The 17,375-nt window shown below is 30.3% G+C and overlaps 1 protein-coding gene across 1 annotated transcript; it reads left to right on the forward strand.

The window, feature by feature from the left end:
• The first annotated feature begins 15,746 nt into the window (after positions 1–15,746).
• Positions 15,747–17,069, forward strand: LOC11415060 (CASP-like protein 4D1). Its single transcript, XM_003619944.4, has 3 exons — positions 15,747–15,975; positions 16,131–16,266; positions 16,748–17,069. The coding sequence occupies exons 1-3, from the start codon at positions 15,827–15,829 to the stop codon at positions 16,994–16,996; spliced, it is 534 nt and encodes a 177-aa protein (XP_003619992.1). The 5' UTR covers positions 15,747–15,826; the 3' UTR covers positions 16,997–17,069.
• Positions 17,070–17,375: the final 306 nt, after the last annotated feature.

Genomic DNA, 17,375 nt, shown 5'->3' on the forward strand with positions numbered 1-17,375 from the left:
TATAAAAAAATTCTAATCGAAAATAATGATGGACCTATATAAATTGCATGTAGGGAAAAGCAATTTGACTTTGTGTTACGACTTCACCATTTCATCTAGTATAATTACATATTTTGTAATGAAGATTTTATTATTGATTAATACTTTTGACCTTGATTGGAAAAAATAAATAAAAGGTAGACAAACACGATAGAATTTCATATTAAACATTTTGATTACATGCATCATTATTTTCTTTTAGGTGATCTATCAAGTTTTGACCCGTCATTATCACCGTGGTTGAATGAATGATAATAATAGCCTCAAAATGAATAGGTAGAAATAAGGGTAAGGGTGGGGTTCACAATGAATTTGAGCGGGGTGAAATCTTTTTCATCAATGTCTTATCTATGTAGTTACTTTTTTTTTTTAAGGTTATACTATGCAGTTACCGTAAATTATAGAATTTCAATGTACTATTGTGAACGAAAACATTGTTAAGATTATTATATTCACTAGATAAAAGTGTTTAGATAAATGATATTTATACCTTTTTCTCTCTCTTTTCTCTTTCTCAAACCCTAATCGTTATCTATACAAAAGGTGATTTATGGTCAATTTTGAGCCAAAATCATCCCTTTAAATTATTTTTCGTTTTCATTTGAATAAAAGATTTTCATCTATTTTTAATTTTATTTCCTTTGTTTTTGTGATTTCGTCGTCTCTACACGACTCTATTTGTTTGGTTTTTCGTCTTTGTGCGGTGTATTTTTTGTTTTACGTCTTAGTGCGATGTTTATTTGATTTAATTGAACGATTATCTTTGAGCAAATGTAGATTCAATCAATGATTTTGTCGTCATCAATGTTGCAGATCCGGAGACACGAGTATTCAAGAGACTTGAATATGTATTTATAGGCATAGATACTATGTTATTTTATGCTATTAACTTGGATGTTTTTACTTTGTTCACATATTCATCATTTTTCTTTTATTGATTTTGAATTTGTATTATATCGATTTAGTCTATCAGTTTGAATAAATGAATATTATTTATTTTCGTAAAAAAAAAAAGATATTTATACAATAATTTTGGGACAAATTTTTGGAAAACTTTTCTTCCATATTATATTGGGGGAGAGAGGGGGAGATAGAGAGTTATTCTAAGATGATCATATAAATATCATTTCTTAAATGTTAAATTTGATACTTAAGCTATAATAATCTTCTATCTATCAATGTAGACTAATTTTTTCGGTTTAGTTCTTCTCGCTTCTCAAAATGGACAATTTTTGGGTTAATTTCTAACAATGTGGTTGAATGTTAGGCCCCATAAAAGTCTACCTATAAGTTGAATTAAAATAACTACTCTATATGGTACTTTAACCACGAGATTCTTTCACTTAATAAATTGGTCTTTTAGATTGTCTTTGCTCATGTGATTAAGCTGCAATCAATAATTAAACAAATTAAATGTATTTTAGCATTTGATCATACCTTGAAAAACGACGACAACATTGAGGATGACAACAACAGTAGGGTGGGAATCCGAGCTGAAGCTTGATCGCTAGACAGGAAAACGTCTAATCTAACATGTCTACTCAATAATTATGATTGAGACCTCCTTGAACCGACCAACTCACAGAGAGACCGAGGAGAACGGCCCGGCGGAAAAACCGGATCTGAAATGCGACCTGGATCTAATGGATCCTACCCGAGAGGGTTTTAGAGAGTTTCAGTGAACAAAAAAAACACCGTTGTAACCATCGACAACGACGACAACCATAAAATCAATCAACATATGACGAGATCTTGTGCGAAATCAACCGTTATGGAACCACCAAACAACAAGGAACCCAAATCGAAGCTTTGTAACAGAGTCTCAATTCTCAATCCACCAGAGACCATCGACCAGACCAACAGTGAAACTTCTGGAAGATTCAAGAAAGAAGGTGATGCAAAAGGCTACTGCCAACCATCACACCACCCACGACCGTCGCTACATTGAAGGATGAGGAGGGTAGGGAGGGGGCGGTGCTAAAGTTGAAGATATCCTCAAAATATTTACCTCTTATGCCACACATTGTTAGTACAATAATTTTTTCTAAGTGTCTAATTCTTTGAGGAATGAAGCAATTGTAATTCATTGTTTAGTTGGGAGTTAAATAAAAGTTTATCATTGATTTTCACATATTAATTGGGGTTAAGTAAAAGCTGACCAATGATTTGTTTCCGACAAGATATAAATTCAAGTTCTCCTTAATGTTTGAATTTTAATTGAAGCTATTAACCACTTAAGTTTAATCATTTCATTTGTTAGCACATACTTTAATCTTAAATTGTCTTTGTCTCAATAAGGGGGGGTGGGCCGATGGGGCACTAATAGTTATTTTCCATTATTTATAATAACTCCGCTGTGTGTATTATATCATTGTTTCTTGTTGTAAGGATGTCCTGATTTGAAGCCACTTGTCTTCTCATGTTTCCAATTTGATAATAATCACAAAGTGCCCATTGCTATCTCTATTTTTTGTTTTATTTTCTTGTTTGTAATAAATGGACAAATGTATGACACTTCTCTGAAATCCATATAATGATCTTGGATGTTCTAATCACTCATGCACAAGACAAACATATGTTGTTGATCATAGTATCATCAATAACATGACAAGTTTGTGAAAGGAGGCGTGAGATGTTGGGTACACAAACATTTAGTTGTTGTCTATGTCCCAATAATCATGAATGCATGCCTACTAGTAACTGTGGCTGATATATATGTGCATTTTCATTGTATTTATAATTTTTGTTTTAAAGATTTTTGATTAATTTTTTATGGATAATTAAACTTTTTGATTGAAACTATAAAATTGATTTAATCAATCAATTTGATGGATGCAACTTATTGATTTTCACTACTTAATTAGAAGGTTTTAATTTAAATCATGAAACTATAATTAGGTGAGCATATAAGATAATGGTAGTTCTCTTTTCAAGGAAGTATTCCATGACGGGGTCCAGAGAATCTTAATTGGTTAAATATCTGCCTCAATCACAGACAAAAAATAAAGTCATAAAAACCACATAATTGTTTTTGAGTGAACACTCGTTTTTTTTTTCTTCAAGTAAATGAAGTGCAGAAAGATATGTAACACCCTAAGTAGATTTAAATGGTGAAATATAAGTTGGTTCATTAGAGAAAAATGGTGAAATATAAGTTGGTTCTTGGAAAAACTTTAAAAATAAATCTTAACAATTTAGTTTAACTGTGAGACATATTGGTTTTTTTTAATGATCGTATCATTTTAAAAGAAATAATTAATTTAATGCCTATAATTAAAATGGAAGAATTAATCTCTTTTATTTAACTGAAAAAACTAAAAAGAGACTAATTCATTCATTTTATGAAAACTAGGAAATCGGTCTTTTGAATTAAAAAGAAGAAAAATGAGTGATTAATCTAAAAGGATAATATTTAGAGATTTTTTTCCTTTAATTATTGTTAAGGACTACATTGTCCTTTTTGAATTATTGACAAGGATCTGTTGCAAATTATTTTAATCAAAAACTAAAGTTGATTTTATTTTTCTCAAAGATCATATTGGATTTGAAAGTTTTCTTAAGAATTTAAATAGAGTTTTCATTTAAAGTAATTAAATATATGAAAAAATATAAAAATATTTTAAATTAAAGTAACATTAAACATAACTTTTAAAATATGTAAAATCTTTTAAGATCTTGAAAGATTAGGCCTTAGACAATTGTCTCACACTTACCTAAAGACTCTCACGACCCACATAGGAAATAGCATTATACTATAAATTATTATATGAACCAATTGGTGCCAGCCAACATTGGTGAGGGCCAGTTTTTAAGTACACATTGATGATAATAACTACACATACACACAAAGGGGGATGCAATTAGATAAGCATAGGAATAATTTCTCACCCTTAATGGAGATATGTTAAATAGAAAGAGACATATATGCATATCAATAGAATTCTAGTGAATTCCTTGGAAATATTAATTTGTCATTTATGTTAACAAAAAGTTGGTTCTACTTGGATTTTTCCTACTATGGGGTTTTGGTCTACTTGGTTCCTTTATGCCCTTACATTAATCTATGACCCATCTCAATTACCTTTAGTTTTATATTTTCCTCTATCTTTCACTATCTATGTCTCTATAATACATACCGGTACACCCAACTACGGGACATCTTGAGTTTCATACATTTATTCTCTCAACGAGGAAAAATAAATAAGATTTTTTGTTGACAATATAATATATATATATATGAAAAAAGTAAATAAGATCTTGAATGAGAGTTTTGAAGAATAGCATTATCTAGTAGGACAGATAAGTGTGGGTTGATTTAACTCTCTTTTTCCTTTTTGATTTTTTGATTTTAATGAAAAAATTGTCTTCTTTTTCATCATTTTTTCTCTTTATCTTTTTGGTTGTAATGTGTAGTATCTTTTGTGGGAAGATGACCTTTTAGTCTCCATGTGCCTCTCTATCACCTTCAACCATGATGGTGGTTGGATCATCTCACATGAAAGACAAAAGCCCTAAAAGTATGGGGTTATGATCACCCATGGATTCATCAAAAAACAAATAAGGGTCAATTTACATGAATCATGACATGGCAAACCAAGTGCATGGAGTTTCCATGCTTTCATGGGGTATGAAAGTATTTTGAGAATGTAAAACAAACAAAAAGTAACCAAAAAGAAGTTATAAGTGGTAACATGTCACACACAATGGAAAGAATAAAGATAACGAAGGTGTTATTTACAACACAAAAGCTTCTATATGAATTGACATATGCTTTGCAAGGAAGGATCTAAAGGTTCCATAAATTTATTGTGCTATATAGTTACTATTTTTTATTTAAAAAAATATAAGTTTTCACTTGTTTGTTTTAGATTTTTGTCAAGGATAATAATCTCAAGAAAAAATATTTTTAAAATGGTTTCGATTGAGAAAATGTTATGATTAGATTCTCTAAAAAAAATCATTTTGATGACTAGTTATTATTAAAAAATAAATTAGTTTTTATTACTCCATAACAAATGGGTACATGGTGTGTAAATATTTTTAGGGGTTGATTGATTTTTGTACAAATCTTGATATGGTAAAGTTTTCTAATGTATGAAGCAAAAGTTTAGCCAACAAACCCTAATCATCAATTTTGGTGTTGAGGGCCCTCCTTAATATTTAGGCATCTCTTTTTTTGATCCACAATACCCTCCCTAAGAATTTTCTAAATTGCAAGTTGAATAGTGATAACTCATGAAACAAACCATGTGAGTGGGGGATACCTATCTTTAAATCCAAAAAGAGAGTTTGCTTGTGCTATAGTCCAAAAGTCAAAGCATCAAATCTAAAAGATCAAAAAAAGTTACATACTTTTATAAAAGAAAACAATGTTCAAATTATGCATTGCAGCCTTTGTTTTTGCGTATACTAAAATAAATAAGATGAAACTCCCCTTTCATGGACAAGACTATCTTTGGAGATAAATACGCATCAAACTATCATCATTTCGTTATTCTTCTGCTGCGTCATGTCTAGGGTATTATTAAATTAGTATATAAATAATTAACCTCTCAAAATACATACATACACATACATACATACATATATGTGTATGTATATATATATGTATGTGTGTTCTCGTGAGTTTAACTCAGTTGGTTTGGACAAGACATAATATATATAAGGTTCGAGGTTCAAACTACGGCCACCACAAAAAAAATGTATGTATGTATATTTTTTTTTTTTGAGGGAATGTATGTATATATTGAGAATGAAAATGCCGAATGATCATGTTTGAATATCCGCATTTTATTTTTCTGCAAATGAATAAATGTGTGTTTTGGTTTGAATAATAAGTTTAGAAAGGTTATAGTAAGAGAAAAATGTTATTTAATGAATTGCATATATTGCACTATATGTGTATGTACATTAATGCAATTTTATATTTTTTGTGATATGTTTATACAGTTCAATATTTTAGATGAAAAGAGATTCCAAATCGAATAAAGAGAAAAAAAATCAACTTAACCAGAAGAGGATGGATTTTAATTTAATCCACTCATTCTCTAAATAATTTTTAGGAGGATGATTAATATTTAGTTGGAAAAATATAAAAAAATTCACACATAGCTAAAAATAAGGTCAATCACCCGTCTCTAAGACTTTGTTTGCGAGTTTGAAAGGGAAGAGAGGGAAGAGTTTGGAAAAAAAAGGAAAGAGTATGTGAAAGAAATAGAAGATATTGGAAGGAGTATGCTGAAAAGTATGGCAAATCTGATCCATGATGAAAATTTGGATATTCGAGAGTTGTTTCATGATGATTTGAGAGTTTTTTTAATGTTATAAAATAAGTGTATGCTGTACAAATTAATGGGTTTATGTCAAAAATTCCAATATAGTGACAAATAATACATAATAGTCTGAGCTAAATAAAAGAAAAAGGGAGTGATTTTCTTCATCACCACACTTTTAAAAAAAATAAAATCATGCATTGTTTTAGAAGTGTACTTAGAAAAAATATTTTGTTTGAAAATATCTTTGGGACGACACACAAAATTCACTTTTTTTTTCTTTCAAATGTGCAAATCTCAAGTGATGTAGGGTGTGAAAAGTTTATTCCTAAATGAATACTAAAAGAAACTACCAAAAATTATTTGTGAACAAGAAGCCCAACAGACAAATATTCAAGTTAAAGAGTTAAACAAAATTACATGGAAATTGCTTTCTAGCACCGAAAAGTTGCTCATAAGCATCTTGAATTTTTTAAAATACACCCAACCGTAGTTAACTACACAAATCATGATTGACCATTGGATTTAACCATTTCAAGGCACTTACCGACAAATATGATTTTTGCATTAAACGATATAGTTAACGCTTGTTCAGCAACGAACAATAGTTAACCATCATTGAAGTTTTTTTTTTTTTTTTTTTATATTTAAATTCAAGGTGCTTGTGATCAATATGTTAGGTGCATAAAGAGAAATTTCCAAATTATATATAACTAAGCATATTTTTATGTTTGATAAAGAAAAAGATTTAGATTGTTCTAGTGTGTATTATTCCTAGTTTGACTATGGTTGACTACAATATTTATTCAAAAATTACTACAACCAAAAGATAAAAGTCTTTATAAGTAAGAAGAAAATGTGATTTAATGAATTCCATATATAAACTATATTGTAAGTGAACCCATTTGGGTTAGCTTGGTGATATTGACTTAAATTTTGGAAGTGTGCTCTTCTTCAAGGTCTCAGATTTAAATCAATTTAGCTTCTTACACCATATATTGTTGTAAGTGCAAGTTTAAATTGAAGTTTCTAACTTGTGCCTTATATAAACTATCTTTTTTATTTTTTTATTTTTAATTTAAAGCCTAAATATGGTGGTTTTATTGTTGTTTCACAGTATATGAATAATATGGACTCCATGAATATGAAGGACGTGTTTCATAGATTATTTTCCAAATCTAAAACTAAAAATAAGTTGATTGCTGAGTTATGGTCTCTATCTAAAACAAAAACAAATGGTCATCAATCAAATAAATTATAAAAAAAAAAAACCTCCTTAATTATCTTGGGAAGAAAAAAAAAGTATTATGTTCATTGATAGTCCACAAAATTAATGTTGTACTTTATTTTGTTAGGTTTATGTCTTGGGCTGCTATGTCTATGAAGAGAGATTATCCATATCTAGTTAGGTGTGTCTTTATCTGTATTACTTAAAATATTGCTCTTGCGTGTTACTTAAAATGATTTAATAGACAGACATACAAAGTTAGTGAATGATACAGTGTAATTGGGTCATTGTCTAATTACTTGTTATCAATGCTTACATAGAGACCAACTCAAATGGTATCTGTGATCGAGAGAAAGTGAGAGGGATTTTTTACTGGAAGTCCTAGATAGAAATACACAAGTAGTATTAAGTGAAGAAGGCATTAAATAAGGTTGTTCATATAAGACTATGTTAACTAATTGGCGCAGAAGAGAGCAAAGATTATCAAACGCTAAACCTAAGAGATAAATAGACAAGTTGCAAGCGACAAACCAGTCAATTAAGGGTATCTGGAATCCACCATAATTGAGAAAAGTTTTCGATAATTTTATTGAATGAAAAACTGCCTCTTAGGCTACGAAAGTTCTGTTTAAATACTAGGGAAATAACAAACAATAGGCCGAAAAACAACAAATTGAAATAAAACAGAAAAATAATAAATTTGCTGAAATAATAAAAATGTGGTTTTAGGCCTTCATATGACTTTGAATAGCTAAATTCAGTTATGCTCGTGAGCTCCGGGACTTTTCGAAAATTATATAAAACTATACTCATGATATATGTGATTGAGTTCATGAAACTCTATTAGTTAAAATTATATAACCACTTATGTTGATAATCTTGCAGTATCAATTAAGTATCCCACTGTTGAATATTACATTATTATAATATTTTTATATCAGTAATCACTAATGAGAATCCCACTTACTCTTGTTTATATATATGTGGGATCAGTGGGATCATGTGTACACAACACTATATATTATGAGCTCAAATGAGAAATCTCACTCTTGTTTATATATATGTGAGATCAAGATAAATGTGTACACAATATTATTCTCGTCATTGCCATATACTCTTGTGCACACTATAAAATATGGTATAACTTAAGAGACTTTAAACATAGTCTCATTCTAGTAATTGAATATTGTCATCCAAGTGGGAGATTGTTGGATTAATTATTTAATTAATCAATTATGGATTGACAATAATCAATTATTATAAGTTAATGTTATAATATAAATTATGGTATACTGTGATTTGACTATTCTTTCTAAATGGACCGTGATGGGTTGAACCATTTAGTTAAGCCCAATGAGATGTCCCTGCCCTCAGTCGTTTAGCTATTTAAACTTTATCCCATCAGACGGTTAAACTACTCTGAACATTCTGGTGTTAAACGGAATGAGGGTAGTCATCCCTCTCATCCTTCTGATAATTATCCTTCATCATCAACCTAATTAACCTAATTCAAAGGTACACAATTTTTTATTCCATTCTTTACTACTGATATGCTATAACTTGTATCTGTAAAATATGGCTGAATATTTAAAACTTTTATCAGAATATTCAGAGAGAATGACTCAATAGTTAGGATTTTACTTTCATATTTTGATGTTCTGATGTCTTGTTGTATATATTGATATTTGGTCCAGCTTTGGATAATAATATTTCAGATAAAGCACGCATATGGTTTATCAGACAATGAACACATACAATTTTGCATGTTATGTCTTGATATGTAATCAACTTGTTTTGTTTTGTTTGATTAGTTTGTGCATTTTCAGCTCTGCTATTTTTGCCAAAACTGTCAAAATATGTTAAGCCATAAACATGCTATTTCTGCTTTGAGAAATGATATTTGTACAACCATTTTCTAATAATTTTTTGACAATTTTTTCTCTTATACTTATATTATCTTCTTATTCTCTCTTTATTATTTTTGACCAATTAAAAAGAGAGAAAATCAAAGTTGTCATGAAAGTTGTACCAAAGAGTTGTACAAATATTACTACTCTTCTACTTTTTTTCAACTTTTATGGTTTATAGCAAGGGCGTGTTCGAACTTTTAGCGAGTTCTTGAGCAAGTCAAGAGACCCAAATGCGAAACTGGGTCAAAACTATTTTTTTTCACCAAGTGAGTGTTGTTTGGTTTTATTTATCGAGAAAATAAGAATAGAAAATTTTTACAACGAAAAGAACAATACTAATGATTAAAATAAAATACTATACTAATGATTTCAACATTTTCTAGTACTTAATGAGAAAAACAATTAACCAATCGTGATTTTTATCAGGTGAAATATTGAAGGTGTTTTTAAAATAAAAATAATAATAAAGGTGAATATTTATATCCCGTAAACTTAGCTTAGCTCAGTTGATATTGTATATTATATTCAAGGGTTGAGGTTCGAATTCCGGACACCCCACCTTTCCATATTTAAAATTTGTGAGCAACAAACAATTATTATTTTTTTTTTTTTGAAGGAAATAGACAATTATTGATGACAACAATAATAATAGTTCCTTAAAAAAAAACAATAATAATAGTTCCTTAAAAAAAACAATAATAATAGTCATTTTACAATTGTCTAATATAATATTTGAATTTTTTTTTTTTTTAAGTTTTAAAGTATCTATAATATATAAGGTTATTCACGAACACACTCTATGGTCAAGGAAACAACTATTTTTATGATTGATTAGAATAATAATATTTATACAAAAGTTTTGTAACAATTTTTTAAGACAATATTTTTTTTCCTCTTCTTTTGAGACAACAACAATAGAAAAAGAGAAGCGACAATTGAAAGTAAAAACACAGTAAAATATGAGAAAGAAAAATAGTTGTGTCAAAAGTTTTTCTATAATGATCGTATAAATATTAATTGAATTAATCCTCCAAAAACACAAACATTCCTAGATAGCCGGTAACAAACAATGAAAAGTTCCCAAAAAGCTACATTGTACATTGTGATTTTCGTACAAGAAATGTCATCCTTTTGTGATCGACAGTTCATTGAAATGGTCCACAACACTATAGCAAAAATTTAATTTTAATCCATTAACAGCTGGATACTTGTTTCTTCTAAAAATCATATTAACCCGGTCAAGAACCTATGTATGGAGCTAATGCAAGTTTTAATAAAAAAAGAAATTATATTGTTTTCAGGCTTGCTAAACTAATACTCTAATGTCACATGTGAGGAATACAAAAATAATAATTTTGCCTTCATTCCTTCAAAAAAAAAAAAAATTTGCCTTCATAAAAAAATGTTAACTTTTAAAAAGTTGTTTGTACGTCTTTTAAAACAATAACTGCGCGTTGAATTCATGGGTCTCCAACAAATGAGTTTTCTTTGCGGCGGGTTTGAGATAGGGAGACCCGCTTTCACCTTTTTTGTTTCTGTTAGCCGCGGAGGGTTTTCATGTGTTGATGGAATCTTTGTTAGCAAATAATCTTTTCAATGGTTATAGGGTGGGAAGTGGTGATACAACAACAGTTTCACATTTGCAATTTGCAGATGATACTCTAATCCTTGGAGGTAAGTCTTGGGCTAATATTCAAGCGATGCGAGCAATTCTTCTTCTTTTTGAAGCTTTGTCGGGTTTGAAGGTGAATTTTTCAAAAAGTCTTTTGGTTGGTGTGAATGTCTCCTCTTCTTGGTTATCTGAAGCGACAATGGTGCTGAATTGTAAGGTTGGATATATTCCTTTTGTGTATTTGGGATTGCCTATTGGTGGTAATGCTCGTCGACTGTCTTTTTGGGAACCAATTATTAAACGTATTATATCTAGACTGACGGGTTGGAATTCGAAACATCTTTCTATAGGGGGTCGTCTGGTTTTGTTGAAGTCGGTCCTGTCGTATCTGCCTGTCTATGCTCTTTCCTTTTTCAAGGCTCCATCAGGTATTGTCTCCTCTATTGAATTCTCTTTTTAATTGTTTTTTTTGTTTTTTTTTGGGGGGGGGGGGGGAGGGAGTGTTGACCACATGAAAATATCTTGGGTGGACTGGAAAACTGTTTGCAGGAGTAAGGAGTATTAGGATATTCAATTTAGCTTTGTTAGGGAAGTGGTATTGGCGGATGTTGGATGAGAAGGATACGTTATGGTTTAGGGTGTTTGTCGGCTAGGTATGGGGTTGAAGGGGGGCGGTTGGTAGGTGGTGGTCGAGGGTCATCTCTATGGTGAAGTGATATTTTTGCTTTAGGGAACGAAGGGTGGTTTTAAAATCATGTCAATCGTTCGGTGGGGAAAGGGAATCATACTATTTTCTGGACGGATGTTTGGGTTAGTGGGGTGTCTTTTAGGGACAGGTTCAGCAGATTATATGACATGTCGGTGTTTAAGGGGGAGTCTGTTTTGGTTATGAGTCAGTTAGGGTGGGGTGAGGAGGGTGGGGCTTGGAGATGGAGGCGTATGTTATTTGCGTGGGAGGAGGGGTTGGTGGGGGACCTTATTTTATTACTTCATAATTTTACTTTGCAGGTTAATATGGATGATAGATGACTTTGGAATTTGGATTCCTCCAAAACCTTTTCCGTCCGCAGTGCTTATAAATTCTTAACAAATCCGGTTCCTGTTGATTCTTCAGTGCCCGTAGCAACACTATGGCATAAGGATGTTCCTTTAAAGGTGGTGTTGTTTGCTTGGCGGTTGCTCCGGAGCAGATTACCTACAAAGGACAATTTGTTCTGTCGTTGTGTGATTGATCAAAATTCCTTGGAGTGTGTCGCAGGCTGTGGTACAATTGAATCTTCTGACCACTTATTTTTACATTGTCATTGGTTTGGGTATGTATGGTTATTATTGTATGGGTGGCTGGGTATTTATGCGGCTGCCCCTCGGTCTCTATCAGATCATTTTACGCAGTTTAGTTACTTAGGTGGTGCATCAAAGGTTCGTCAAGCAATTTTGCAGGTTATTTGGTATGCTACTATGGGAAATCTGGAAAGAACGAAATAACAGGTTGTTTACGGTCAAATCTTGCTCGGTGTCACAGGTGGTGGATAAGATTAAGTCCCTCACATTTGTGTGGTTGAAGGAGAAGTTTACTACTATTCCCTTTAATTTACATGGCTGGTGGCTTAATCCGTTCAAAATATTGGGCATAGGCTAATTGTTATTTTCGTTTATAGTTTACTTTTTTATACAGATTTCTTGTAAATACTTTTGGACATGTATGTTTCTTTTCTAGTACACCTTGTGCTAGAAAAGACTCATTTTTTCGAGTTTATATACCATTTTAACTTCTCCAAAAAAAAAACATGTGTTGCACGAATATACCATATTACTAACATTCATCTTGCTAAAAAGAAAAGCATTTATCTATAATTTTTACTCTAATCTCAAAACCGGCCATGAGAAATAAAATTAAATAATTTAAGTTGTAAAACTAGGCCATTGTCGGTTACAAAGTCTTTGGGAGAGTCCTACAAGCGACAAATCAAATTAAAGGCAACCTAGTGCCAATAGATGTAACAAACATAGGACTTAGAAAGAAGTAAATCAAACAAGAGAAGTGCCTTTTTTTTTTATTAGAGTAGAATTTGCCCTTATTATTATAATTATCATAACATAATACATGTGCAATGTTAGACACTTCGTTCTCACAACAGTAAAATGCAAAACTGGGTTGGATTTAGACATTTAGTAGTGAGTTTGAGACTGGTGTGAATTTCAAACTCAAAATTACACCAATAACTAAAATAGTCGTAAGCAACAAAACCTGATCTTGAGAATGTAAAGTAAAATCGCAATCAAACCAAAGAACAACAATTATAAAGAGAGAAAAGAGTAGAGATCAACACACTAAGAATTTGATCATTCAGTTCAGCCCAACAACGACCTACGTTTGGAGGAGAAAAATATCTCTATTTTATTATCAACGAGATTCTTGCTAAAAAGTACAAAAGAGTTACAAGAAATTAGCTTCAACAATCTCTTCAACAACACACTTAATTTTTATCTTTTTCCAAATCTTTTTTCGTGGCCAAGAGACTTAAAGATTTCCTTACCCAATATGTTTACAAATTGTTCCAACTTTAGAATCTAACCCAAAAGAAACTATCCCTTATCCTTTTGATTTCCTAACGGTCTCTCAAGATTCACCTAAGTTTGTCATAAGACTCTCATTCACATGTGTTTCCATATCCATGAATTTCTCTCCTCGAAATGTACCAACCCTTTCCCAAACGCTTCCTCTTTTGGTTTATCAATATTCACATTTCGACCCTTCGAATCTATCCAAAAATCCTCAATCCTTAGCCTCTAAGGTTCCTTAAAGTTCCCTCCTTTGGTTACATGATATTTTTCAACAAATAGGTCAAAGAATGTCATTATTACATTGGATTGTGCAACAATTTCAATTCATACACAATATTATAGCTGCCATCATGCAAAATTGTGTCATGATTTTTCAGGGAGTTCAATACTCAATTTTGAGTGAAAATTTGAACAGGAATGATGAAGGTCACTTTGTGCTAGGTAAAACAAGATGGTTCTCACCCATGTGCAATGTGGATGTTGAGAAATCCATGGAGCTATTACACAGTGTTAATTGGGTTCACTAGTTGGAACTAGAAGAATTTGATTTCGCCTTTGATTCAAAATAAGTGGTAGATTATTTTCATATGAGTAGAAATGATGTTACAAACTTTGATTCTCTACAAAGAGATTAATTAAAAAAAATGCTAATTAGTGCCCTGAGCATTAGTTACGAAAATAAATATAGGAAAATTTATTGGAACTTATGTAATTAAATACTTAAAAGTGTAGAAAATGTTGTTTTTAATGGAAAACATTATCTTTTTTGTTTCCCTAATGCATCAGATGCATTAGTTAACATTTTAGTTAGAATGTCCAAAAAGAAAAATGCTAACCAGTAGTAAAGAATATTTAATTAAGGCTTAATACATTCCCCGATCCCTTAACTTATTTTAATTTCTCAGTTTGATCAATTAACTATTAAATATTTCAATTTGGTCCTTATCTTTGTTTTCGTCATCAATTTGGTCCTATTTTATTAATTTTAAATCCATAAAAATGTAGACCATTGGATAAAAGAAGTTCATCATATCTTACCGTGTATCACCAACACTTAAGTATCTGAAATTTAATTTTTAAAAATTCAAAATATAATATAAATTCATTTATATTAATTTAGAAATAAATTAATTAAAAAAAATTGAAAATTAATTTTCGAAAATAAAAAAATTCTAAAAAAATTTAGGATTTTTTTAAAAAAAAATCTGGAAAATTACTTTTAATTTCGAAAGAAAAATCTGAAATTTTTCGAAATATATTTTCTAATAATTAGCCAAAATCGATTTTTGATAATTATAATTCATATTTTTTTTTCGAAATTAAAAAGATTTTCAAAAAGTCTGAAATTTAATTTTCAAAATACACAAAAAGCAAAAATTCAAAATTATTTAAAAAAAGGTCAGATTTTTTTTTGAAAAAAAGTTTTTAAATTTTTTTTCTACAAAAAAAATTGGAAAATATTTTAACTTTTAAAAATCTGGATACCAATTTAGAAAACATTCAGATAATTTTTTTCAAAAATTTTATTTCAGAATTACGATTATTTTAAAAATAATTTTTTCTACGAAATTATGAAGATTTTACGATTTTTGCTAATTAAGTTCATATTTTTATTAAAAGCCATTTTCCAGAATTATTTTTAAAAAAATCTGAAAAAAAAATCCTGAATTTTTTCAAATTTTTTAGAATTTTTTTTATTTTTGAAAATTAATTTTCAAATTTTTTTATTTTTAAATTAATATAAAAGAATTTTTATGATTTTAAAACTTACATTTCAGATACTTAGGTGTTGGTGATACACGGTTAGATATGATGAACTTCCTTTATCCAACGATCTTCTTTTTTATGGATTTCAAATTAATAAAATAGGACTAAATCGATGATGAAAACAAAGATAAGGTCCAAATTAAAACGTTTAATAGTTAAGGGACCAAACTGAGAAATTAAAATAAGTTAAGGGACCGAGAGATCTATTAAGCCTTTAATTAAACATTATATAAGCATATCTATTAGCTTAATAATCATCAACAGTCTCATGAGAAGAATGTAAACAACGCGGTTTATAGATAGATTAAGACAAATGACATTGGAGCTAACGTTGGAGGACGGAGAAACTTAATTTTGTTTATAAAAGGGTTTCTTTTGGTCACAAGAAAGTAACAAGAAACTTAATTAGTGGAAAAATATCTTTGAAGAAAACATGGTGTCCAAAGCTGTGATCAACTCAATGCTTGTGCTTAGGATAATCACACTTGCAGCCTCAGTAACAACCGTGGCCTTACTTGTTACTAACACTGCCAAATTTGATGATGATACAAATATGAAATTTCAAGACCTCATTTCATACAGGTAAAAAACCATTCAAGCTAAAATGTTAAATTTTGCTTATAATAGTGATCAGAATGTGTATATTTAAGTAATATAATTACATTGAATACTATTCAAAGATTTTTCTAGCTAATAAATAAGAGTACTATGTTTATGAAATTATGTCAAAATTGCAGGTTTGTAGTCGCTGTTGCAGCAATTGCTGGTGCATATTGTATAGTGCAGCTACCATTTTCCATATACTATGCTGTTCAGCAGAAGAGATTGATACGCAATGGATTCTTGCCAGAATTTGACTTCTATGGAGACAAGGTTCCTGACCTTTTATTATTTTTCAATTATATCAACCACCTAAATATATACTAAACTTTTACGGTACACTCTTAAATTACGGTGTACTAGTATTTTTGTTTTATAAATTTATAAATTAACGATCATTTTTATGAAATAAAGAGTTATTTGTAACAAATAATTTATGTAAATATGATGGACACCTATAAATTATTTAACACCGAAAGGATGAAAATAGCAAATTATGAGAATAAATTATAAAATTTTTTTATCACAAAATCATCAACTTGGGAACTGAACTAGCTCACTACTTGATTCAATTCCATTTGTCTTAAAATGCAAATGAAGGGTCTAATGTCTTAAGATTTTGGACGGGGTCTTGATCTCATATTCGTATATGCTCCACATATAAAACATCCATTTCCTTCTTTTACTACTTATAACATGTTTTCTGTATATTACATGTACACCTGAACTCAATGAAAAATGTTTGAAATTGCAGGTAATAAGTGCGCTTTTGGCCACAGCCATTGGTGCAGGTTTTGCAATTTCGATCGAATTTAAAAGGTTCTTCGACCAAATATTTGACGCATCGGGTGTTTCAAAGGACGATGCAACGAGGAGCACAAACAATAAGTTTTATGTTCGTGGAATTGTTGCTTCAAGTGTTCTTTTAGTTGCATTCCTTGCCATGTTTGTGGTTTCTGTCCTTTCCTCCTTCAATCGAAACAAAAAAGGCATTTTTGGGTGATGACAACAAATCAATTGAAGTAGAGATACTAATAAATACTTGTTAGATGAATTTTTCATGTAATTTGTTCTGAATTAGGTGCTTTTTCTTATTGAAATTCAAGTAAAGCATTTCATTTAAGATTATATTATCAATATGCAAATATGAATAAACTCAATGATATCGAGACTAATTGTTTCTTTGTGTCTTAATGCAAACTTTGATACAAAGTTTGGTTTACCATCGGGAACGGGATTTGGATCCTCAACAACCATACTCCCCACTGCCATCTATGTTGCTTTACGTTGACGGTTGGAGCCTCTTGTTATTTCCCGGCTCCGGCTAAACGCTTCTAACATTTTTAATATCCTTTCTCTCATTCTAAATAGTTGATGTAGTT

The sequence above is a fragment of the Medicago truncatula genome, chromosome 6 (genome assembly GCF_003473485.1).
Source record: "Medicago truncatula cultivar Jemalong A17 chromosome 6, MtrunA17r5.0-ANR, whole genome shotgun sequence".
NCBI lineage: Eukaryota > Viridiplantae > Streptophyta > Magnoliopsida > Fabales > Fabaceae > Medicago > Medicago truncatula.

Excerpts from the sequence above, each read along its gene's own strand:
- LOC11415060 (XM_003619944.4), top strand. The coding sequence starts at position 15,827 with ATGGTGTCCAAAGCTGTGATCAACTCAATGCTTGTGCTTAGGATAATC. Across the intron at positions 15,976-16,130 it reads CAAGACCTCATTTCATACAG|GTTTGTAGTCGCTGTTGCAG; the intron begins GTAAAAAACCAT and ends TCAAAATTGCAG. Across the intron at positions 16,267-16,747 it reads TTGACTTCTATGGAGACAAG|GTAATAAGTGCGCTTTTGGC; the intron begins GTTCCTGACCTT and ends TTGAAATTGCAG.